The 24,317-nt window shown below is 31.9% G+C and overlaps 1 protein-coding gene and 1 pseudogene across 1 annotated transcript; both read right to left on the bottom strand.

Moving 5' to 3' along the window:
• Positions 1-1,736: 1,736 nt before the first annotated feature.
• Positions 1,737-7,504, bottom strand: LOC149189222 (putative LRR receptor-like serine/threonine-protein kinase At5g48740; annotated as a pseudogene).
• A 9,774-nt stretch (positions 7,505-17,278) lies between these two features.
• LOC149189221 (putative LRR receptor-like serine/threonine-protein kinase At1g51860) lies at positions 17,279-20,250 on the bottom strand. Its single transcript, XM_089410151.1, has 5 exons — positions 20,160-20,250; positions 19,465-20,011; positions 17,723-18,201; positions 17,511-17,640; positions 17,279-17,354 (listed from the first exon to the last, which is right to left on the bottom strand). The coding sequence occupies exons 1-5, from the start codon at positions 20,248-20,250 to the stop codon at positions 17,279-17,281; spliced, it is 1,323 nt and encodes a 440-aa protein (XP_089266277.1).
• Positions 20,251-24,317: the final 4,067 nt, after the last annotated feature.

Here is a 24,317-nt window from a genome sequence, read left to right as displayed (position 1 = left end):
CCTGTGACTCGAAGCTTTGTCTACTACTCATGTTCCTTAATCGACTTGAAATACACAACTTAAGATGAGGAGCTATGCTTTGGATGCAAAATTATTCTTGAAAATATCTTTTACTACCGAGTTCTTGGAAATCTTGTAGCCTTGCAACTCGAACCTTCATTTACCAGATTTGGATTACAAAAAACATGACTACGAGCTTTACTTCTCACATCAATTCTTTTCTTCACAAACACTTCATATGTCAAGTTTTCTAATCAAATCTTAGGGCCTTGTGACTATAACCTTTGGGAGTTGTCTTTAGTGCGACTTTTTGGACTTTCCGGTGCCAGATTTTCGCAGAAAAATTTGAGGTGAAATCTTGATTTGTGTTATTTACGCTGGTTTTTTGACTGTGTATATGGATTCAACATCTTGAAAAAGCCCTAAGGCACTCCGATTGTGCATGGGTTAACCATCAAACTTGTGATTTCAATAAATTTCTACGAGATTTTAGAGAAATTAGACCAGAAAAACCCACCGGAAAAAAATTTCAAAAAGTTTCACTAACGGTAACTCGATAACCTTTGTCTACCCCTCCTTTCGCTTAACCAACCTGAATTACAAAATGTGGGACTAGAAGCTTTGCTCTGGACACAAGTTCTTGATCTTACCCAACTCTTCTGCTATCAAGCCCGTGAAAATATTACAGCCTCACACCTTGAACATTTGTCTGCTCCTCCTTTCACTAAACCGACTTCAATTACTCAATATAAGATGAGAAAATTCTATGTGGACACAAGATCTTAATCAAGCTCTTCCGCTAGCAAGCTCGTGAAAATCTTATTGGAAAATTTGGCATAGGTTATGCACATGCATTCACTAGTGGCCTTTATTCATGACAAGATGATCTTCCCAAATCTTTTATTCCTTCCATTTTTCTTTGTAAATTTAGAAACAATTACTAATATATAAAAAATTAAAAAGTTAATATTAATCAAGATTAAAAAAACGATTCTCTCCATCCATACAGTTAAATTGACCATGTTGGCCGGGATGGCACGTTTTTACTGTCAAACTCTATATGGTATAATTTGTGAAATTCCAAATACGATTGAAAGTCTCGCATACATGTTATATAATATAATATCTTTATAAAAATTTACAAATATTTTTAATTTTTGAATTTTAATATGTGATAGGATTTTTTTATGGTTTAAAAAAACTAAAATAAAAATTATTTTTAAAGGTCAGTTTAAGTATTTTGTATATAATATTTTCTAAATATTTTATGGTTTGGTTTGAAGTTTTTGGTAGATTATAAATAATTCTGATTAAATTTATTTATTGCACTATGGATTTAACATTTTAAGAATTTTAAAAAATTCCTAACTTATGAAAAAATTATAATTCAAACTTTGAGATTAGTTAAAATTCATAATTCTAATTTATCTTTCCAACCAATCCGAACCAAATTCTACACAAATGAGACTACAAATACAACCAAAAAGCTTCCCATCTTATAACCAATAACACGAAATAAAAAATGCATGTACATCATCAAATTTTATTGATAAGGATGTCTGGTTGTGTATGCCCCACCCAGCATTTGCTGAGATAGTTAGAATTTACGTGATCTTCAAGCAAGAAACTTAAAAGTTCCACGTCTTTGGTATATAGAAATTAGAAGCGTAGTTCCACGTCCGGGCAACGCTGTCATCATGAGGACTTGTATGTTTGACTTCTTCACCAACGTCCCTACTCATCTTCCCACTTGAGAAATGTTGGAGCTATTATCACTCCACACCATTCCTCTAGGTCCACTCGAACCTGCCAATAAAGAGACCGAGCCTGGCACAAAATCGCTACTTTCACCAACAATTTCCTCTGAAATTGAAATCGTAGAAGCACGATGATCCTCATGTTTGATAGCCTCTTTCAGCTCTGCAACTACCTCACTCACGCTCGGCCTACCCGACGGTTCATTGTGAACACATCTCATCGCTACTTTGGCAACACCAGTGATAGACATCATGTCGTAACCTCCATCCAACTTCTTGTCGATGATTTCTGCTGTTTTGCCAGGATTATCATTGTCCATTACGAAAGGTGTCACCTGTAGATATGCCGATAATTATTGTTAGTCTTGGAGAAATGCACTCTAGGAATTCCTATAAATATTAATTGATGGTAAAATTACTTACCCATCTAATGATGTTCAGTTGCTCTACAGGTAGTTTTAGATCTATGGGTTGTCTACCACATATGACCTCCAGCAAAACCACTCCAAAACTATACACATCGCTCTTCTCCATCAACATTTGAGTACTGAAATACCTGTCAAGTGTCTCACAAAAAATTACAATGGAAAAGCAAAATGCCTTGAATTTCTTAGCATCAGAATATTGCAAATAGATGCAACCTATATATGTCCAACATACTCTGGATCCAGGTATCCTGCAGTTCCTTTTACAGCAGTCGTAACATGAGTAGCCTCCCCATCATCAGTCATCCTTGAAAGGCGAAAATCTGCTACTTTTCCATTCAAATCACTGTCTAAAAGGATGTTGGCAGTCTTGATATCCCTGTGAATTATTTTTGGGGTGCAACCGACGTGCAGGTATTCCAGTCCTTTGAATAGAAACCATAGGTGTATAAGCGAGATATGTCGTTCCTCATTATTTGTCCTTAGTAATATTAAGTAGAAATTTAGAAATTTACGGCTATTTTATTATTCTCGATACTTCACAACGCACATTTAGATAAAAAGAATCAATGTGCATCAAATTAACTAAGAGAAAGAGTAACCTTGTGCTGCATCTAGAGCTATTTTGAGCCTGGTTCTCCAATTTAATTTGGAATGATGTGCACTAGGACCTGGAAAAGAACCCATGTTGGTTATCTTAGCTATTTTATCAACTCAAATAAACATATATCTCTTAGCAGAAGTATTTACCATAAAGGTGATCCCTTAGGGAGCCTCCTGACATGTACTCGTAGATAAGCATAACTTCTCTTGATTCGTTACAATAGCCTAGTAAAGAGACCAAGTTTCTATGATGGATTCTGGAAAAAAGATCAACCTGTTCATCAAATAACCGTTCGCGTGAATTTTACAATACATCATAAATGGTTTCAAACCATGATTCTGTGGTAAGAATTTTTTTGCATTAAATCCAAATTGAACCATATTACATGATTGAAGATATATCTGAAATTCACCTCATTTAAGAACTCTTTAAATCCTTGTCGCGAGGACTGTGAGAGCACTTTGACGGCTATGTATCTTCCTTGGGGCAATTTACCCAAAAACACCGATCCAAATCCCCCTCGCCCGATCTCTTGACTAAAGGTCTGTGTGGCCGCTATCATCTCATCTAGAGTGAAGGCTTGGGATTTCGTTGAACTTGGCACCATAACCATCGAATAATCTGTAACCAATGAAGGGAAAATAAAGTTACTGAGAATCACAGCACCACCAATCAATCAATCAATCTAAGCTAATATAAGCTAATTTCATTTACAGGGATGACTACCATTATGTATCGTATTATAATATATTTAATATTATTAGTATTTATTAACCTTGGTACAAGAAAGATCTTGGTTCCATTTCCTGCCCGCATCTTTTGTCGGCAACGCCCTGTTCTTTTCCCCTGAATTTGTTGTAATACACAGCAATTGCCGCTATCATTGCTGAAGCGATGATTAGAATAACGCCGACTATCGTTCCGAGCAAAACCTTCCTTTTGTTCTTATTTGTAGTATGCAGAATGCATTTCCCTTTATGCATAGGTAAGTAGGAGTTTCCACAGTAACTGCAGTAGACCAAAGATAGAGATTATCCATGAACGTCCTCTAGTACTATTAACGAGAATCTGAGCTGGATTGATTATTGTCTTAATTTGTCGATGACATTTCTTTTATAGAAAGTAGGAAAGAAAAATTGAAATCTCTAATGATTTATGTCAAAACATAAGGAATATAAAATAGGATATAGTTACCTGAATTTCAATGAACCATTAAGAAGTTGGATAGGAATTACACCACTAAAATTATTATTATTTATATTCCTGTGAAAATAAACACTGCGATATTTACTACTTTGATCGTATCTAATTCTGAATAAAATTGTGGAAATAAATTTCGAATAAAATGTGCCAAAAACTAAATAGAATCAGAAGAAAAATGGCGACGTACATCTCTTTTAGGTTTTTCAGATCGCATAACCAGTAAGGAAGAGTGCCGCTCAAGTTGTTGTTTTGTAGATATCTACATGATTAGCAAAGTAATTTTGGTTTTATGAAAATGTTTCTGCTCACTGAAAACAGACAAATTGAAAGTTGAATGTTGAAAAAACAAACAAACTGAAAATTGAAATGTTGAGAAGAAACTTACAATCTCTCCAACTTGGTTAAACTGGAGAAATTTGGCAGATTCCCCATAAAAGAGTTATTATCCAGAGACCTGCCATTTCAACACAAATGATGTTGCACATATATTATGATTTGATATATAATATTCAGATACAAACTGTGTTCCCCTCCATCAACCGCATCCAGAATTCTTTTGAGTCCAACTAGGCTTAAAATATGGTTAATTTCTTCTCACACATTAATTAATGCGGGCAACTGTCCAATATCATTAGGCACCAATCCTGTAAGGTTCTTCCCTGACAGATTGCTGGCAACAAGTTTTAGTCAATATAAAATTTCACGATTGAATCTGGACAGTCATACGATTTCAGCTCGAAACATATCGAAGAAATTAACTTACATTTCCGAAATTCTTATGGGTAGAGTAGTACTACTCTCACATGCAATTCCATTCCACGGGACCAAAAAGCAAGGATCAGAAATCCAACCTTTCATGCCAAACCTGCTTTTGATAGACTCAAGCGCTTTTACTGCATCATCAAAAGAACTTGGTTAGAGATTGGATCATAATATCAACGATTCCAGTCTCAAAACATTAGGAAGGTAACTTACGATCTTGTGCATATGTTGCAGGTTCGGTGTCAACTACTATGTAAGTCTCAACAGCGTTGATTATAGGATTACTAGTAGCGTCACTTGTGTTGACCAAAGTAAAGTAGCAGTCATCTGTTTGATTATTAATGAATGTTCGTTCCAAGGTAGAATAATTGCTCAATGAACTAATGGCTTCAGACCGTATTTCGCTGTTTATTTCCACGTAAAAAGATCTCGATTGAGAGATATTTAGCTGCTCTATCTCTGCAAAATATAAGAGCAGTAATAATTTATGACCGTTGGTCAATCCTACTGTGAATTGAAAACCGAATCCCGTAGTAACCGCTGCCGTTTGCATCACAACAGATGGAGGATGTTTGCTGGTATTATTTGTTGAAATGGGCTCTTTACAACTTGCAAACTGTAAAGAATGATTATCAGAAAAACTTAAATCTGATTTATATGTCCAGATCCGGTCAAGCTCGTCTTCAGGATACCTGTTTAATCCATACGAGACCATTCAACTCATCATTACTTGGAAGAAGTTCAAGAGTATGTTAAGAGTGATATTTCTTTCTTGGTCAGTATTCGGTGATCTAAGTAGTCAGAATATTTGGTGATTTCGAAACACCCATGTATCTGGGTCTAACGCGCAAAACTGTGGGGACAAAGTTTTTCGACCCACGTAACATTGGATTATCCTAAATTCAGTGTATTTTTAAAATTTTGGTTCTATTTATAACCAGATTTTTGAATATCTTTGAGCCCCATTTTATTTAAAAATGGAATTTGTTTGCTATAAAATTAGCCAATTCCAAAAATATCTCAAAATGGTGAATATTACTACATCAAAATTGTCTCTCGTATTGAAATTCATTCAGCGTTATGGTATCGGTGGTATATATATATATATATGAAGCTTAATGTTATCATTTTTGAATAGAAAGGATGGGAGGCGCATGAGGACATTAACAAGACAGTAGCTTGCTTGTTACGAGACCGTAGCCAATTTAACGAAATTGGGCCGAGCCAATGAAGGGAAGTAAGAGAAGTAAAGGTGGCAGAAAATTCAAGCTTAGAGAATTATGGCAATTATTTTCAGTAGATTTTTTTTTATGGTGTTTATGTTGGTAGAGCATGTGGTTGTGGAGTAGTTATTTATATTAAGGTTGATAAACTCTATTATTTCGGTGGGAGGTGGGAAAGGCTGTAATAGTAAAACAAAAATTATAGCTTTGTGGGGGAGTATTGAAAGTGGCCAAATAATTAACAATTAATCAGATATAAATCTAGTGTATCTAGATTGGGTTAAGCTACCAAATGAATTCAATCCTCCAATTTTAGTCAATTGGATGAACGGCATCAAAACTCTGACAAGCACTTTCAGCCGGCACTATCAACTACTCATAAAAGCAACCGAGAATGAAAGTTTCTTTTGTTGTGATCTGGAAAGTGATAGCAATTGAAACGATTTTTCTTCAACAGAAATAGGATTGGTAAAAGTTAGTAGAATTTTGAACAGTTTGTTTTGTACAGCAAAGGATGTCAAACTCAAAGATATTTTGCGATAAAGTTTTAATATTACGAAAAATTTGGATAAATTATATAATCCAAGATGGAAAGATAGAAAATGTCCCATGTGCTACCTTTTTATTAATAAAACAAGTAGCGTTTTATACCACTACTTCTTTAATTAGAGGTAAATATATACAGTTGGAAATATTCACCTAATGTTCCGCCAACGTCATCTCCATACTGACATCAACATCGTTCCTGGCTTAGCCTGTCCATACATGCCCTGTTGAAGCGTCCTCAGTTTGATAGCAGAGATAAAGGGATCATCAGCTTCCGAGGTCCTGATCAAACAGATGTACAGCACTGTGCCAGAACTGACAAATATTGTTTCATTATAAAGTGCTTTATCTGAATTTGAGATCGCTATGTTTCCCATAGCTAACAGATCCAGTGTCTCAATAGAGAAAGCGAAGCTTGGCAATTGTCCGGATCCACTGTAATTTCCAAACTTAAACCACAGCCTTAAGAGGTAAGGTATATTAGGGGTCACAGACAACCGATAGCAGCTTTTGTTCAGAGGCTTCGGGAAATATCGTAGAGTATCCAACTCTAGGTAAGAACCGTCGCTGTAATCATAGGCGTTCACGACCTGTGCTATCTGACCGACGTCTATATAATTAGTATCAGTAACCCATGTTACTTTGTCTTCTCCAGTTCGATTGCTTTTCCATCCACAATCGATACGTAAAAATCCTTCCACACGACCAGAAATTACTTTTAATAAAACAATATCTTGTCAACCAAATATGACGATTCATCAAAAAGACATCAAATGGTGATTCAAGCAGACACTCAAATGACGATTCCGAAAGTTAAACACAACGGAAAAACTACAACATTCCCGGCAACTGTGAACTTAGGTTCCATAATTAGTACATACCTGGTTGAGGAGAAGTAAGAGGCAATAAACTCGAGAGCACGCCAGCTAGCGCTATGCAACCTCTCCATTCGCCATAACGAAATTTGTCCATAGTCAAAACCATTTAGAAAAAGGTCCTCAGGCGATATAACAGTAGAATGAAAGGAGTAGGATTCAGACAAACAGTTGCCTGTTTCGAAGGAAATTGGAAATGTTCTTTACATATGATTTCTTGGCCTTTGCCTGTGTGTGACCTCTCTGGAATGTCCAATAACAACTTTCTTCTCGACTGTTTGCGTGACTGTCTATGTAATGTGTATGTTCAACATAATTGCAGCCCTTGTTGGCTGCAAAATTTTTTTCCTCCTACTTGCTAGTCAAGTCTTTTCCATGTACAACTTTCCATGTCCAGACTTTTGTTCTCATCCCTCTTGCAAGTTAAGGTCTAGAGTTTTGTGTTCCCCAAAATTATAGTTGCGAGTCGTCTTTTCCATTTATGATAGAAAGTGGCGGTAAAATCCAGCATGGTAGAGCTGTGAGATGTTGTAACGTAATTACGCAGAGAGGCACAACTGTTTTACAATATCTTTATCATATTTATGGTAGATAAGAAGATGATACATAAGATGTAATCTAATGTTTAAAATTGTAATGTTTAAAATTGTGATGGCGAGAAATTATATATATATATAATATTTTCCGTTGAGTTAAATAAATAAATAATGTAATGTAAATATTTTAATTATTTTTTCAATTTATTATAGTAGAGATATTGTAAGATAATGTTTAATATTTTGACTAAATCAAATTTATTTATATATATATGGGGTAGTTTAATTTATATAAACTAAATAGTTTTTCATTGAAATTCACTAAAATCTAGCAATACAATTTCAAGATCTCTTTAGCTTGATAGATCCGGAGTTAAGATGGATCTAGGCTAATGTAATGGTAGATGCCAATATGATAGAGATGTAATGTAATATAATATAAACATTTTAACTAGATCAAAATAAAATAAAAGTAACCAAATAAAAATAGCTCACTAAAAATAAAATAATAACAAAAATAAAAATGACCCATGGTATTGGTTCATATTATTTGTCCATGGCTTTCATGTAAAATATAGCCTATTTAAAGAGGGAAATTATATCATTGTGGATATGTATAACCCTTGTATATCCTTGCATAAGGCACTAAGCATCACTACATCCAAACCTATGTGACCTAGCTTATTTATAAGTTTGTAGCATAAGGAAAACTTATATTTTTGCTTTATTGATTTTCCTTGTGCTGAATATTTCACTTATTAATAAAGTTTTAAATATTAAGATTTATTTTCTCAATATTATATCATTGTAAGTTTAATCTTACTATTTTCTCAAATACTATATTGTAATGAATTTTATGAAGTAGTCTAGAAACAATTTAGCCCCAATCTACTAAGCATTAATCTATTTTTTTAGTGCAAAATTTGAGAAAAGATTTGCATCTCTAAAATTTTGAAAGTTCACCATATTAAAGTTACCATCTCATAGTTAAATCAAAATTATACTTGTAAAGTCCCATATTAAAAAAAAACTAATTGATTGTTCTATATCATAAATGATATTTAAAATCTTGCTGTAAAAATGTGAAAATCTTGATACCATTTTGATAAAATCATGCAATAATTTCTAAAAGTCTAATTGGCAATTATCAAGCTTCAAGTTTTTGAATGCCCTTAAAATTTTTTATGATGTTGAACAATAATTTTTTTATAAAAATAAAAACATTCCCATAATTATAAAAATAAAAACAACATTCCCATTTTGACCACCGAACAAATTAAAAAATAATTAGTTTATCGCTAGAAAACACCATCTAGAATAATTTAAACGCAGCTTACCAGATCACTCGCGGGGACTGTCTCGCCAAATTCAAAGAAAGTTAAACCCATGTACGAAACATGTGGAATGATTCATTGATGCGTCCATCCTAAGAGTTTCTTTGACCTTGACTCCACGTCTGGTTACTCTTTCAGATTTGATGCTGGTTTAGTGTTTTTTTATTTTATTTTAACAAATAATAATAATTATTATTATCTAACGAAGGTTAATGTTATTGTTAAATTAGGTATCAAATTGGTACATTAGACCATAGTTACCAAGTTCGAATTCGAATTCGATTCGATACGAAAAAAATTCGACTCTCTAAAATTTAATACGGAAAAAATTCGCCAATATACATCTTACACTATTTGTAAATATACATCTTACACCATTATTAATAACATTTTTTCTTAAATTTTGAATAATCTAAATTAACAATTTAATTATATTATAGAAGTTGTAAATAAAATTTGACATTGAAATTAGTAGAAACAATTATTATTGAATGGAAGTGAATGAGATATGGAAATTAGTAGAAACAACTCCTCTTCAATGGAAGTGAATAAGATACAATGGGGGAACAAACTCTTTAACATTAAAGAAAAAAAACCCTTAAAATTGTAAGTTGGTCAATCAAAAGATAGTAATTAATGTTGTAGTTTTTAATGATAAATATTTAGGCAATTTCTTAATTACTAAAATAAAATATAAATTAAAAATCATCAAATTAGAACTATCAAGAATCATCAAATTAGAATTCTTGTTCTTTTCCTAACTCTTCAAATAGAAGTGAATGAGATATTGGAATTAGTAGAAACAATTCCTCTTTGTCAATCAAAAGATATTAACTAATGCTGTAATTGTTAATGATCAATATTTAGACAATTTTCTAATTACTAACTGAATAAAATATAGATAAAAAATCATTAAATTAGAACTATCAAGAATCATCAAATTAGAAATATTTTGCTATTTTCCTAATTGTACCAAAAGATAGTAACTAAAGTTTTAATTTTTAATAACGAATATTTGGACAATTTCCTAATTACTAAATGAATAAAATATAGATAAAAAATCATTAAATTAGAATTATCAAGAATCATCAAATTAGAACTATCTTGTTGTTTTCCTAATTGTTTAAAAGATTTAGAAACCATACTATATTTTCTTTACAAATTTCTTAAAAGAAAAAAACTAAATTACAACCCATTTAAAAAACTAAATTACAACCAATTTTATTATGAATAAATAATTCCAGTTACATTACTCACTCATCAAAGAATTATAAGAAAGAAATTAAAATTAGAAAAAAAAAAAAAAAAAATGTTTTATTGTGAAAAAAAAAAAAAAAAAAACACAAAAAAACCAAAATACAAAAAAATATTTTAATGTGGAAAAAAAAATTCAATACAAAAACTATTTATTTAATAATAGTTTTTACACATATTTTTTTAGAAAACTTCATTATTTCTAATATAAAAATTAAGCTAACAATAAACAAACTATTTAAAAATTAAAAACAATGTAAAAATTAATAACAAGTCAAACATCAAAATAACTTTGATATAAATAGAACCATGAATTTTTTAAGAGTATTGCAGAACAAACACGGAAAATTAAGTTTTTAATGGCTCAATAGTTTTAAACATCTATATAAATGGAGAATTACGTTCAACCTTCAATATCTACAAGTGCATGAAGAAACTAAGGCACGGAAAATGGAGTAGGAACGACTTCTTGAAGAACACAAATCAAAGAAAATTTTAAAAATAAATTTGGGAGATTATGTGTCTGAACCGAATTTCAGCTTATTAATGGTTTAATCTTGCCGAATTTTCGAATTCTTCAGTCCGATTCGGCCGAATTTGGTAACTATGCATTAGACTAGACTTTTTGTTGTGGGACAAGGAAGCTATTTGATTATTAATTCTAGCAAGGCATACATATTCTAGCATTTTACTGTTAAGTCTACTAAACCATACATTCTCTATAGTCTTCTGGTTTTGAACCTCTTAAAAAAAACACATCCATACATTCTCTATAGTCTTCTGGTTTTGAACCTTTAAAAAAAACACATACTCTTACTCATTAAACCTACTCAATCTGTATAGTACAGGTCAAACTACTATACATATAATAATATCATTGTGTCTGAAGTGTACATCATAACGGGCCCAATAAAATAAAATGTGTTTTTCTTTAAAATGAGTACAAGCCATTTAGCCAGGCGTAGAAGGCAGCCATAAACCGAGTGAAGCTGAATCTTTTTTGCGCGTTGGTGCTGGAAATCTACAGCGAGTCAATTAAAAACAACAATAATTGAGTCCCGCCCAAGGAAGACTGCAACTTATTTGCCAATCGGACGGTGTAGACACTACAATCAATACAGTGCAGCGGCCTACTTCACATCGAAACTCGGAATTTGTTGGACATTTTCAATGCAACATCGTCATCTCTGGAAGCTGAATCCGAATCTGTCCAAGTTCAAACGACATTTTAAATTTAAAGCGGCCATTGTATATTGCAATCAATACTAAGCCATATCCATACAATATGAACCAGTCAAAATGCCCATCCACTTCCATCTCTGTCACCACGTTCTGCCTAGGAGTGTCCTCACAGACATGTTCTTAAAAATGACAAAAAGTTCATTGAATAAGAGCCGCGCTCAGAGGAAAAATCGACTGTCCAATAAGAATGTTGCCATTGGCCCGGTGCTTTACAATACCATCAGTAAATGTTTTTATTAAAATAATGTACGAAAGATTCTAAACATTTCTTATTAGCCGTCCATTCCCAAACTTTTGTTATTAGTCGTCCATTCCAGGTAAGATTTTAGTAATGTATTTGCTTGGTTTATGTTGAGCATTGACCATTGTTTTTTACAATATTTGTAATATTTGAATTTTAACCATAAATATTTATTTTTTAGTATTATTAAAAATTTATTTTTCAAATATTTGATCGGATTATAATTTAAATGTTTTATTATAACTTTGGTTTACAATATAATATTATGTATATACAAATAATAATTATGTCATATATTTAATGCCATAATTTATTGATACAGTGGCAATATTCATATATTATTTTTAGATATATGTATAGTGATTTTTATTCTTAAATTTTGAATGAAGTCAATAACATATTCACAATTAATTATTTCTCACTATAATTTAAGTAAGCCTTTGAACATAATACATAACATATCTATCATCAATTACTTCTCACTAGAATTTAAACAAATCTTCGAAGAAACAAAATAGAAATCAGATGTAAATAACTGTATTTACAATGAGTTACTTCTCACCATTATTTATGTTTTCTCAACATTTATATAGAAGTAAAATTGTAAATGTGTAGACTTACTAGTGGTTATTGCCCACAATAATTTATGCAAGTCCATGTGCATGAGAAAATAATTAATTTATCCACTTCACATCTCAATTTATTAGTTCCTCTGGAAGCAAGACTATAGGATGTCATTTGCTTATTAACCACTATTAAATAATTTAGTTAACATTGACCAATATAAATTATAATTGTTTATGCAATTTTGTCCATAACATAATTTTTGACTTGAGTGGCAATGGTGAAGCTGCCCTACAACACTTGTTTGGTAAATAACAATTCATTTTTATTATTATAAAAAAAATTCTCCTCTCTTTTTTTATAATTTTTTTTGTTTTGTTTTATTAGCCCTACAACACTTGTTTAATAAATAATAATTTATTTTTTTTATTATAAATATGTTTAATAAATAACAATTCATTTTTTTTATTATAAATATTTTTTTGTCTTGTTTTTGTTTTATTAAAACTACATACATATTTTTGAATTTTAAGTTACTCACTATTATTTAGTAAAATATATCAGATATTTTTAAATTTTCCACAATATAACTTAAAAAATAATTAAATGTTTATTTGTTGATATTATTGCCAAATACCTCGTTTGGCAAACTGTATGCAGGAGTACAATGAACAGACATTGAACACGAGGCAATTGTTGAACAATAGTTTAAATAAATTTTCGTTGTATTTCATTGGAGCTGGTTTATACATTTTATTATTTTACTCATTTTACACCATCCTTGTGTTGAATACTTGTCCACTGCATTGTGAAGTCGAGTGAAAAGAATATGTGTCCACTCTATTGTGAAGTTCAGTAAAAAGTCACACTTAATCATAGGACCTATTGTTTGTAATAAGAAAGGAAATTTATTCCTTGTGATTACTTAAAAAAAAAAATTGCCATTGTAAAAAAAATATCATTTTTTCGTTTTTACTACCTATCGAAAATCTACATCGAGTATAGTGCTCAAATAAGTACAACCAAATTCAAGGAGATTAAGAGAAATTTGAGCAAGTTAAAGTTAGCAACATAGCGAATAGGAAAATAAATGTTGTATAACTTTGTGTTATGTTATAAACAACCATTTAGTTGGTGTCATTATTGCAGGGTTTTGGGTTCTCCCTGGTTTGGGTTATCCTCGAGTAGTGATATAGTGACTTTCGTAGGTGGTTAGCTTTAATAGAGGGTCCACAACATTTATATTCATAATACTCTTTTGTTATAGAACCTAAATTATTATAAACATGACATTAGACCATGAAAATCAGAGAAATTGCAATGAATTAAATTAAATATATGTGAAACAATATTAATATGTATATAAACAAATCAATAAAAATGTAATTACAAGAGAAAAATCCTAAGATTGGATAATCATGTATGATGTAAGCACATATGTCAAACAACATAAAACTCCTCTTTTGTGATGGGTCTTAATACATCATACACATGTATCCATTTCCATCATTCCTTCAATTCATTTACTAATGGTTGTAAGTAGACATTTATATTCTTCACTTGTCTTCTACCAGAGACTATGAGAAAAAACATAAGATGTTCATTCTTCATAGACAATCATGGGGGGCTATTGTTATTGATTACTACTAGGCCAAACAAAATAGTTGGTGTTTTGGAGGGAATATGGATTGAGGTCATCCATGACTATGCTGAGTAATAGACTTCATACTTCATCCTTGAATTTTTCAGGCCATGTATCCTCTATATTCTTCATGGTTATTGAATTTATTGGGATTCACATAACTCCTGAATCACTTCTATGTGAGGGATGTCATCCCTATAGCATAGATAATACTTTGCAACGGAAGAGCCTTTGAATCCTTGGGGTTATTGGCATGTGCCTCAATATATTATGAGGAGGACCATATGATTTACCCATTTTTTTTTAATTATGGTACCTGTCAGGCCCACATTTCAGACATATCTTTTTGTCTGCATATTATCCTCTATATAGAATACAATCATTCAGACATAAATGATATGATATGTACTCAACACCCAAAATTTTCAACAACTTCTTTGCCTCTTCGCAAGTTCCCAGTGAGACATTATCACTCAGAACAACCTTATCTTCGAATAACTTGCAGTTGATGAGGAATATAATTGTATAATGTCAATATTTAACGTTCTTAAAATCAACCATTTTAATGATGTTGATTGTGTGACAAGATTTCTCAAAATATAAGGGACTTAATCGATCATGCAAGTGACTAACCTTAATATTGTCGAGAAATATGCATTCAACATGCCAAAATTTGCTTACAAGTTGTATAGCAATAGCGTTGTCCCCAGCTGAGTAGAATTTGACTTGTCGCCAGGTCCAAAGAGAGGGGTGTTGGCAACATATTTCAAGCTTTCAAATAAGGTATGATTGATATGAGCATTATCCCCTAACTCATCATTCTGGAATGAATCTAACAACATTGCCTAGTGGGAATTAAGTAGGTGGTTGATTCAACCATTCTTTGTATTTTTATTCTCCCAGTCTTGCTCTTAATGCAACCTTATCTTGAGTTGACGTTGTAGTAGGGTGCACTAGAATTTGCTAGGTGGGTTTCTCATCATTACTCGAATCATAATTTCAAAAAATATTGAATGCCATTAGTACAATATCAATGATATTAGTAAGCACATTAATGTAATTGTTTAGTTGAAATTACATTATATCAAATAATTATTACCATTGTTGATCTAGGATTGCGATTGGAAGATGTCATGTTCCAATTGGTAGGGCGAAGAGGCTATCCATTTTCATCTACCAACTTCTTGGGATACACTACTCCTGATAAGAGCTTCCAACGTTTTTTAAATGGAGGAATATTGCATTCTCCATGAATACAATATTTACACTCTTGAGGTAGAAGACCTGAAATGAAACTCCTTCTTGGAACTGTTTCAATGGCCTTCATTGCAGCTTTGGAACTTTCTCCATAAGACTGTCCATAGCCAAGACCCAAATACCTAGGTCTTTCCTCAACCATTATTGGCTCAACAAAGCCTTGTGCATTTTTGCCCAAACCTTTTCCTTCATAGCCCATCTTGGACATTAGCTTGGAACCTATGCCTCTATTATGTTTTTCAAAAGAACCAATATAAACATTGTTAGAGGAATTTGAAGACAAACATGAATTATTTACCTCTTCTTCAAGTTGATACTTGACTAAGGCTTCCTTGGCAACAAAGCGCTATGTCTCCAACTCATGCATCGTTTCCAGGTTCATATTTGCAATCTGAAGTTGCCTCTCCATTTCTTGCAATTTGGCAGAAAGCAATTGCTTCTCTTCCTTCATGTAATTCAACTTCTCTCTAAGGGTGATGCTCTTCCTTCCATCCTCATACATTTTTCTCACCATATCCATCATGATGAGCAAGTCTTGCTTCATGTCTTCAACAAAGAATCTTGTGAAGAAAGGAGAATTTGAGGACTCACTTGTAGAAGTTGTCATTATCAAAATTAGCAAAAGAACTTCAAACAAGATTAACAAACAACTTATTCAAAAAACCTTTTGCAACAAACCTCTTGTGCTTCAAGGATTGCCTTGAGGTCCTTTAGGAATAGAAGAATTCCTTCAACCCTTCTTCCTTCTTGTCCTCTCCGAGTCCGAGCCAGGTGTTCTGCAGTCCACCTGCTCAATTTTCGAGCACAGAGCTCTCGTGTACACACAGCCACAAAGGCGCTTCAAGCCACACAGGCTATTCCAGCCACACAGGCAAGCTAGCTACTACAGGCACTTCAGCCTCACAGGTGACAAAAGATCAGGCTCACTCAATCTGAGCTCTGATACCAAGATAAAATGTGAACAGAATTGAAAAGAAAGAGTTGTAGCTCTCAGGTGTGGCCTGCACCTGGAGACTACACTCACAAAACTTGAGAGATCACTCTCGTCCACTCTATTCATTAATCAATCAAAGATTACATCAATAAATACAATACTAGGAAATAGGAAGTTGCACCCAAACCCCATAATTATAGGAACTAATCCTAAACTAGGGAGAAAGTTACAACAACGTAATTATTTTATCCATTAATAACAAAATAATATTAATTATTCTCAACTAATGAACCATTAAGAAGTTGGATAGGAATTACACCACTAAAATTATTATTATTTATATTCCTGTGAAAATAAACACTGCGATATTTACTACTTTGATCGTATCTAATTCTGAATAAAATTGTGGAAATAAATTTCGAATAAAATGTGCCAAAAACTAAATAGAATCAGAAGAAAAATGGCGACGTACATCTCTTTTAGGTTTTTCAGATCGCATAACCAGTAAGGAAGAGTGCCGCTCAAGTTGTTGTTTTGTAGATATCTACATGATTAGCAAAGTAATTTTGGTTTTATGAAAATGTTTCTTCTCACTGATAACAGACAAATTGAAAGTTGAATGTTGAAAAAACAAACAAACTAAAAATTGAAATGTTGAGAAGAAACTTACAATCTCTCCAACTTGGTTAAACTGGAGAAATTTGGCAGATTCCCCATAAAAGAGTTATTATCCAGAGACCTGCCATTTCAACACAAATGATGTTGCACATATATTATGATTTGATATATAATATTCAGATACAAACTGTGTTCCCCTCCATCAACCGCATCCAGAATTCTTTTGAGTCCAACTAGGCTTAAAATATGGTTAATTTCTTCTCACACATTAATTAATGCGGTCAACTGTCCAATATCATTAGGCACCAATCCTGTAAGGTTCTTCCCTGACAGATTGCTGGCAACAAGTTTTAGTCAATATAAAATTTCACGATTGAATCTGGACAGTCATACGATTTCAGCTCGAAACATATCGAAGAAATTAACTTACATTTCCGAGAATCTGGACAGTCATACGATTTCAGCTCGAAACATATCGAAGAAATTAACTTACATTTCCGAAATTCTTATGGGTAGAGTAGTACTACTCTCACATGCAATTCCATTCCACGGGACCAAAAAGCAAGGATCAGAAATCCAACCTTTCATGCCAAACCTGCTTTTGATAGACTCAAGCGCTTTTACTGCATCATCAAAAGAACTTGGTTAGAGATTGGATCATAATATCAACAATTCCAGTCTCAAAACATTAGGAAGGTAACTTACGATCTTGTGCATATGTTGCAGGTTCGGTGTCAACTACTATGTAAGTCTCAACAGCGTTGATTATAGGATTACTAGTAGCGTCACTTGTGTTGACCAAAGTAAAGTAGCAGTCATATGTTTGATTATTAATGAATGTTCGTTCCAACGTAGAATAATTGCTCAATGAACTAATGGCTTCAGACCGTATTTCGCTGTTTATTTCCACGTAAAAAGATCTCGATTGAGAGATATTTAGCTGCTCGATCTCTGCAAAATATAAGAGCAGTAATAATTTATGACCGTTGGTCGATCCTACTGTGAATTGAAAACCGAATCCCGTAGTAACCGCTGCCGTTTGCATCACAACAGATGGAGGATGTTTGCTGGTATTATTTGTTGAAATGGGCTCTTTACAACTTGCAAACTGTAAAGAATGATTATCAGAAAAACTTAAATCTGATTTATATGTCCAGATCCGGTCAAGCTCGTCTTCAGGATACCTGTTTAATCCATACGAGACCATTCAACTCATCATTACTTGGAAGAAGTTCAAGAGTATGTTAAGAGTGATATTTCTTTCTTGGTCAGTATTCGGTGATCTAAGTAGTCAGAATATTTGGTGATTTCGAAACACCCATGTATCTGGGTCTAACGCGCAAAACTGTGGGGACAAAGTTTTTCGACCCACGTAACATTGGATTATCCTAAATTCAGTGTATTTTTAAAATTTTGGTTCTATTTATAACCAGATTTTTGAATATCTTTGAGCCCCATTTTATTTAAAAATGGAATTTGTTTGCTATAAAATTAGCCAATTCCAAAAATATCTCAAAATGGTGAATATTACTACATCAAAATTGTCTCTCGTATTGAAATTCATTCAGCGTTATGGTATCGGTGGTATATATATATATATATGAAGCTTAATGTTATCATTTTTGAATAGAAAGGATGGGAGGCGCATGAGGACATTAACAAGACAGTAGCTTGCTTGTTACGAGACCGTAGCCAATTTAACGAAATTGGGCCGAGCCAATGAAGGGAAGTAAGAGAAGTAAAGGTGGCAGAAAATTCAAGCTTAGAGAATTATGGCAATTATTTTCAGTAGATTTTTTTTTATGGTGTTTATGTTGGTAGAGCATGTGGTTGTGGAGTAGTTATTTATATTAAGGTTGATAAACTCTATTATTTCGGTGGGAGGTGGGAAAGGCTGTAATAGTAAAACAAAAATTATAGCTTTGTGGGGGAGTATTGAAAGTGGCCAAATAATTAACAATTAATCAGATATAAATCTAGTGTATCTAGATTGGGTTAAGCTACCAAATGAATTCAATCCTCCAATTTTAGTCAATTGGATGAACGGCATCAAAACTCTGACAAGCACTTTCAGCCGGCACTATCAACTACTCATAAAAGCAACCGAGAATGAAAGTTTCTTTTGTTGTGATCTGGAAAGTGATAGCAATTGAAACGATTTTTCTTCAACAGAAATAGGATTGGTAAAAGTTAGTAGAATTTTGAACAGTTTGTTTTGTACAGCAAAGGATGTCAAACTCAAAGATATTTTGCGATAAAGTTTTAATATTACGAAAAATTTGGATAAATTATATAATCCAAGATGGAAAGATAGAAAATGTCCCATGTGCTACCTTTTTATTAATAAAACAAGTAGCGTTTTATACCACTACTTCTTTAATTAGAGGTAAATATATACAGTTGGAAATATTCACCTAATGTTCCGCCAACGTCATCTCCATACTGACATCAACATCGTTCCTGGCTTAGCCTGTCCATACATGCCCTGTTGAAGCGTCCTCAGTTTGATAGCAGAGATAAAGGGATCATCAGCTTCCGAGGTCCTGATCAAACAGATGTACAGCACTGTGCCAGAACTGACAAATATTGTTTCATTATAAAGTGCTTTATCTGAATTTGAGATCGCTATGTTTCCCATAGCTAACAGATCCAGTGTCTCAATAGAGAAAGCGAAGCTTGGCAATTGTCCGGATCCACTGTAATTTCCAAACTTAAACCACAGCCTTAAGAGGTAAGGTATATTAGGGGTCACAGACAACCGATAGCAGCTTTTGTTCAGAGGCTTCGGGAAATATCGTAGAGTATCCAACTCTAGGTAAGAACCGTCGCTGTAATCATAGGCGTTCACGACCTGTGCTATCTGACCGACGTCTATATAATTAGTATCAGTAACCCATGTTACTTTGTCTTCTCCAGTTCGATTGCTTTTCCATCCACAATCGATACGTAAAAATCCTTCCACACGACCAGAAATTACTTTTAATAAAACAATATCTTGTCAACCAAATATGACGATTCATCAAAAAGACATCAAATGGTGATTCAAGCAGACACTCAAATGACGATTCCGAAAGTTAAACACAACGGAAAAACTACAACATTCCCGGCAACTGTGAACTTAGGTTCCATAATTAGTACATACCTGGTTGAGGAGAAGTAAGAGGCAATAAACTCGAGAGCACGCCAGCTAGCGCTATGCAACCTCTCCATTCGCCATAACGAAATTTGTCCATAGTCAAAACCATTTAGAAAAAGGTCCTCAGGCGATATAACAGTAGAATGAAAGGAGTAGGATTCAGACAAACAGTTGCCTGTTTCGAAGGAAATTGGAAATGTTCTTTACATATGATTTCTTGGCCTTTGCCTGTGTGTGACCTCTCTGGAATGTCCAATAACAACTTTCTTCTCGACTGTTTGCGTGACTGTCTATGTAATGTGTATGTTCAACATAATTGCAGCCCTTGTTGGCTGCAAAATTTTTTTCCTCCTACTTGCTAGTCAAGTCTTTTCCATGTACAACTTTCCATGTCCAGACTTTTGTTCTCATCCCTCTTGCAAGTTAAGGTCTAGAGTTTTGTGTTCCCCAAAATTATAGTTGCGAGTCGTCTTTTCCATTTATGATAGAAAGTGGCGGTAAAATCCAGCATGGTAGAGCTGTGAGATGTTGTAACGTAATTACGCAGAGAGGCACAACTGTTTTACAATATCTTTATCATATTTATGGTAGATAAGAAGATGATACATAAGATGTAATCTAATGTTTAAAATTGTAATGTTTAAAATTGTGATGGCGAGAAATTATATATATATATAATATTTTCCGTTGAGTTAAATAAATAAATAATGTAATGTAAATATTTTAATTATTTTTTCAATTTATTATAGTAGAGATATTGTAAGATAATGTTTAATATTTTGACTAAATCAAATTTATTTATATATATATGGGGTAGTTTAATTTATATAAACTAAATAGTTTTTCATTGAAATTCACTAAAATCTAGCAATACAATTTCAAGATCTCTTTAGCTTGATAGATCCGGAGTTAAGATGGATCTAGGCTAATGTAATGGTAGATGCCAATATGATAGAGATGTAATGTAATATAATATAAACATTTTAACTAGATCAAAATAAAATAAAAGTAACCAAATAAAAATAGCTCACTAAAAATAAAATAATAACAAAAATAAAAATGACCCATGGTATTGGTTCATATTATTTGTCCATGGCTTTCATGTAAAATATAGCCTATTTAAAGAGGGAAATTATATCATTGTGGATATGTATAACCCTTGTATATCCTTGCATAAGGCACTAAGCATCACTACATCCAAACCTATGTGACCTAGCTTATTTATAAGTTTGTAGCATAAGGAAAACTTATATTTTTGCTTTATTGATTTTCCTTGTGCTGAATATTTCACTTATTAATAAAGTTTTAAATATTAAGATTTATTTTCTCAATATTATATCATTGTAAGTTTAATCTTACTATTTTCTCAAATACTATATTGTAATGAATTTTATGAAGTAGTCTAGAAACAATTTAGCCCCAATCTACTAAGCATTAATCTATTTTTTTAGTGCAAAATTTGAGAAAAGATTTGCATCTCTAAAATTTTGAAAGTTCACCATATTAAAGTTACCATCTCATAGTTAAATCAAAATTATACTTGTAAAGTCCCATATTAAAAAAAAACTAATTGATTGTTCTATATCATAAATGATATTTAAAATCTTGCTGTAAAAATGTGAAAATCTTGATACCATTTTGATAAAATCATGCAATAATTTCTAAAAGTCTAATTGGCAATTATCAAGCTTCAAGTTTTTGAATGCCCTTAAAATTTTTTATGATGTTGAACAATAATTTTTTTATAAAAATAAAAACATTCCCATAATTATAAAAATAAAAACAACATTCCCATTTTGACCACCGAACAAATTAAAAAATAATTAGTTTATCGCTAGAAAACACCATCTAGAATAATTTAAACGCAGCTTACCAGATCACTCGCGGGGACTGTCTCGCCAAATTCAAAGAAAGTTAAACCCATGTACGAAACATGTGGAATGATTCATTGATGCGTCCATCCTAAGAGTTTCTTTGACCTTGACTCCACGTCTGGTTACTCTTTCAGATTTGATGCTGGTTTAGTGTTTTTTTATTTTATTTTAACAAATAATAATAATTATTATTATCTAACGAAGGTTAATGTTATTGTTAAATTAGGTATCAAATTGGTACATTAGACCATAGTTACCAAGTTCGAATTCGAATTCGATTCGATACGAAAAAAATTCGACTCTCTAAAATTTAATACGGAAAAAATTCGCCAATATACATCTTACACTATTTGTAAATATACATCTTACACCATTATTAATAACATTTTTTCTTAAATTTTGAATAATCTAAATTAACAATTTAATTATATTATAGAAGTTGTAAATAAAATTTGACATTGAAATTAGTAGAAACAATTATTATTGAATGGAAGTGAATGAGATATGGAAATTAGTAGAAACAACTCCTCTTCAATGGAAGTGAATAAGATACAATGGGGGAACAAACTCTTTAACATTAAAGAAAAAAAACCCTTAAAATTGTAAGTTGGTCAATCAAAAGATAGTAATTAATGTTGTAGTTTTTAATGATAAATATTTAGGCAATTTCTTAATTACTAAAATAAAATATAAATTAAAAATCATCAAATTAGAACTATCAAGAATCATCAAATTAGAATTCTTGTTCTTTTCCTAACTCTTCAAATAGAAGTGAATGAGATATTGGAATTAGTAGAAACAATTCCTCTTTGTCAATCAAAAGATATTAACTAATGCTGTAATTGTTAATGATCAATATTTAGACAATTTTCTAATTACTAACTGAATAAAATATAGATAAAAAATCATTAAATTAGAACTATCAAGAATCATCAAATTAGAAATATTTTGCTATTTTCCTAATTGTACCAAAAGATAGTAACTAAAGTTTTAATTTTTAATAACGAATATTTGGACAATTTCCTAATTACTAAATGAATAAAATATAGATAAAAAATCATTAAATTAGAATTATCAAGAATCATCAAATTAGAACTATCTTGTTGTTTTCCTAATTGTTTAAAAGATTTAGAAACCATACTATATTTTCTTTACAAATTTCTTAAAAGAAAAAAACTAAATTACAACCCATTTAAAAAACTAAATTACAACCAATTTTATTATGAATAAATAATTCCAGTTACATTACTCACTCATCAAAGAATTATAAGAAAGAAATTAAAATTAGAAAAAAAAAAAAAAAAAAATGTTTTATTGTGAAAAAAAAAAAAAAAAAAACACAAAAAAACCAAAATACAAAAAAATATTTTAATGTGGAAAAAAAAATTCAATACAAAAACTATTTATTTAATAATAGTTTTTACACATATTTTTTTAGAAAACTTCATTATTTCTAATATAAAAATTAAGCTAACAATAAACAAACTATTTAAAAATTAAAAACAATGTAAAAATTAATAACAAGTCAAACATCAAAATAACTTTGATATAAATAGAACCATGAATTTTTTAAGAGTATTGCAGAACAAACACGGAAAATTAAGTTTTTAATGGCTCAATAGTTTTAAACATCTATATAAATGGAGAATTACGTTCAACCTTCAATATCTACAAGTGCATGAAGAAACTAAGGCACGGAAAATGGAGTAGGAACGACTTCTTGAAGAACACAAATCAAAGAAAATTTTAAAAATAAATTTGGGAGATTATGTGTCTGAACCGAATTTCAGCTTATTAATGGTTTAATCTTGCCGAATTTTCGAATTCTTCAGTCCGATTCGGCCGAATTTGGTAACTATGCATTAGACTAGACTTTTTGTTGTGGGACAAGGAAGCTATTTGATTATTAATTCTAGCAAGGCATACATATTCTAGCATTTTACTGTTAAGTCTACTAAACCATACATTCTCTATAGTCTTCTGGTTTTGAACCTCTTAAAAAAAACACATCCATACATTCTCTATAGTCTTCTGGTTTTGAACCTTTAAAAAAAACACATACTCTTACTCATTAAACCTACTCAATCTGTATAGTACAGGTCAAACTACTATACATATAATAATATCATTGTGTCTGAAGTGTACATCATAACGGGCCCAATAAAATAAAATGTGTTTTTCTTTAAAATGAGTACAAGCCATTTAGCCAGGCGTAGAAGGCAGCCATAAACCGAGTGAAGCTGAATCTTTTTTGCGCGTTGGTGCTGGAAATCTACAGCGAGTCAATTAA

Source organism: Pinus tabuliformis, chromosome 3_1 (genome assembly GCF_031772625.1).
Source record: "Pinus tabuliformis cultivar Carrire ecotype Pingquan chromosome 3_1, CPIR1, whole genome shotgun sequence".
Lineage (NCBI taxonomy): Eukaryota > Viridiplantae > Streptophyta > Pinopsida > Pinales > Pinaceae > Pinus > Pinus tabuliformis.
The sequence above is the reverse complement of the archived record's forward strand: the minus strand, read 5'-3'. Positions and strand labels throughout refer to the sequence as shown.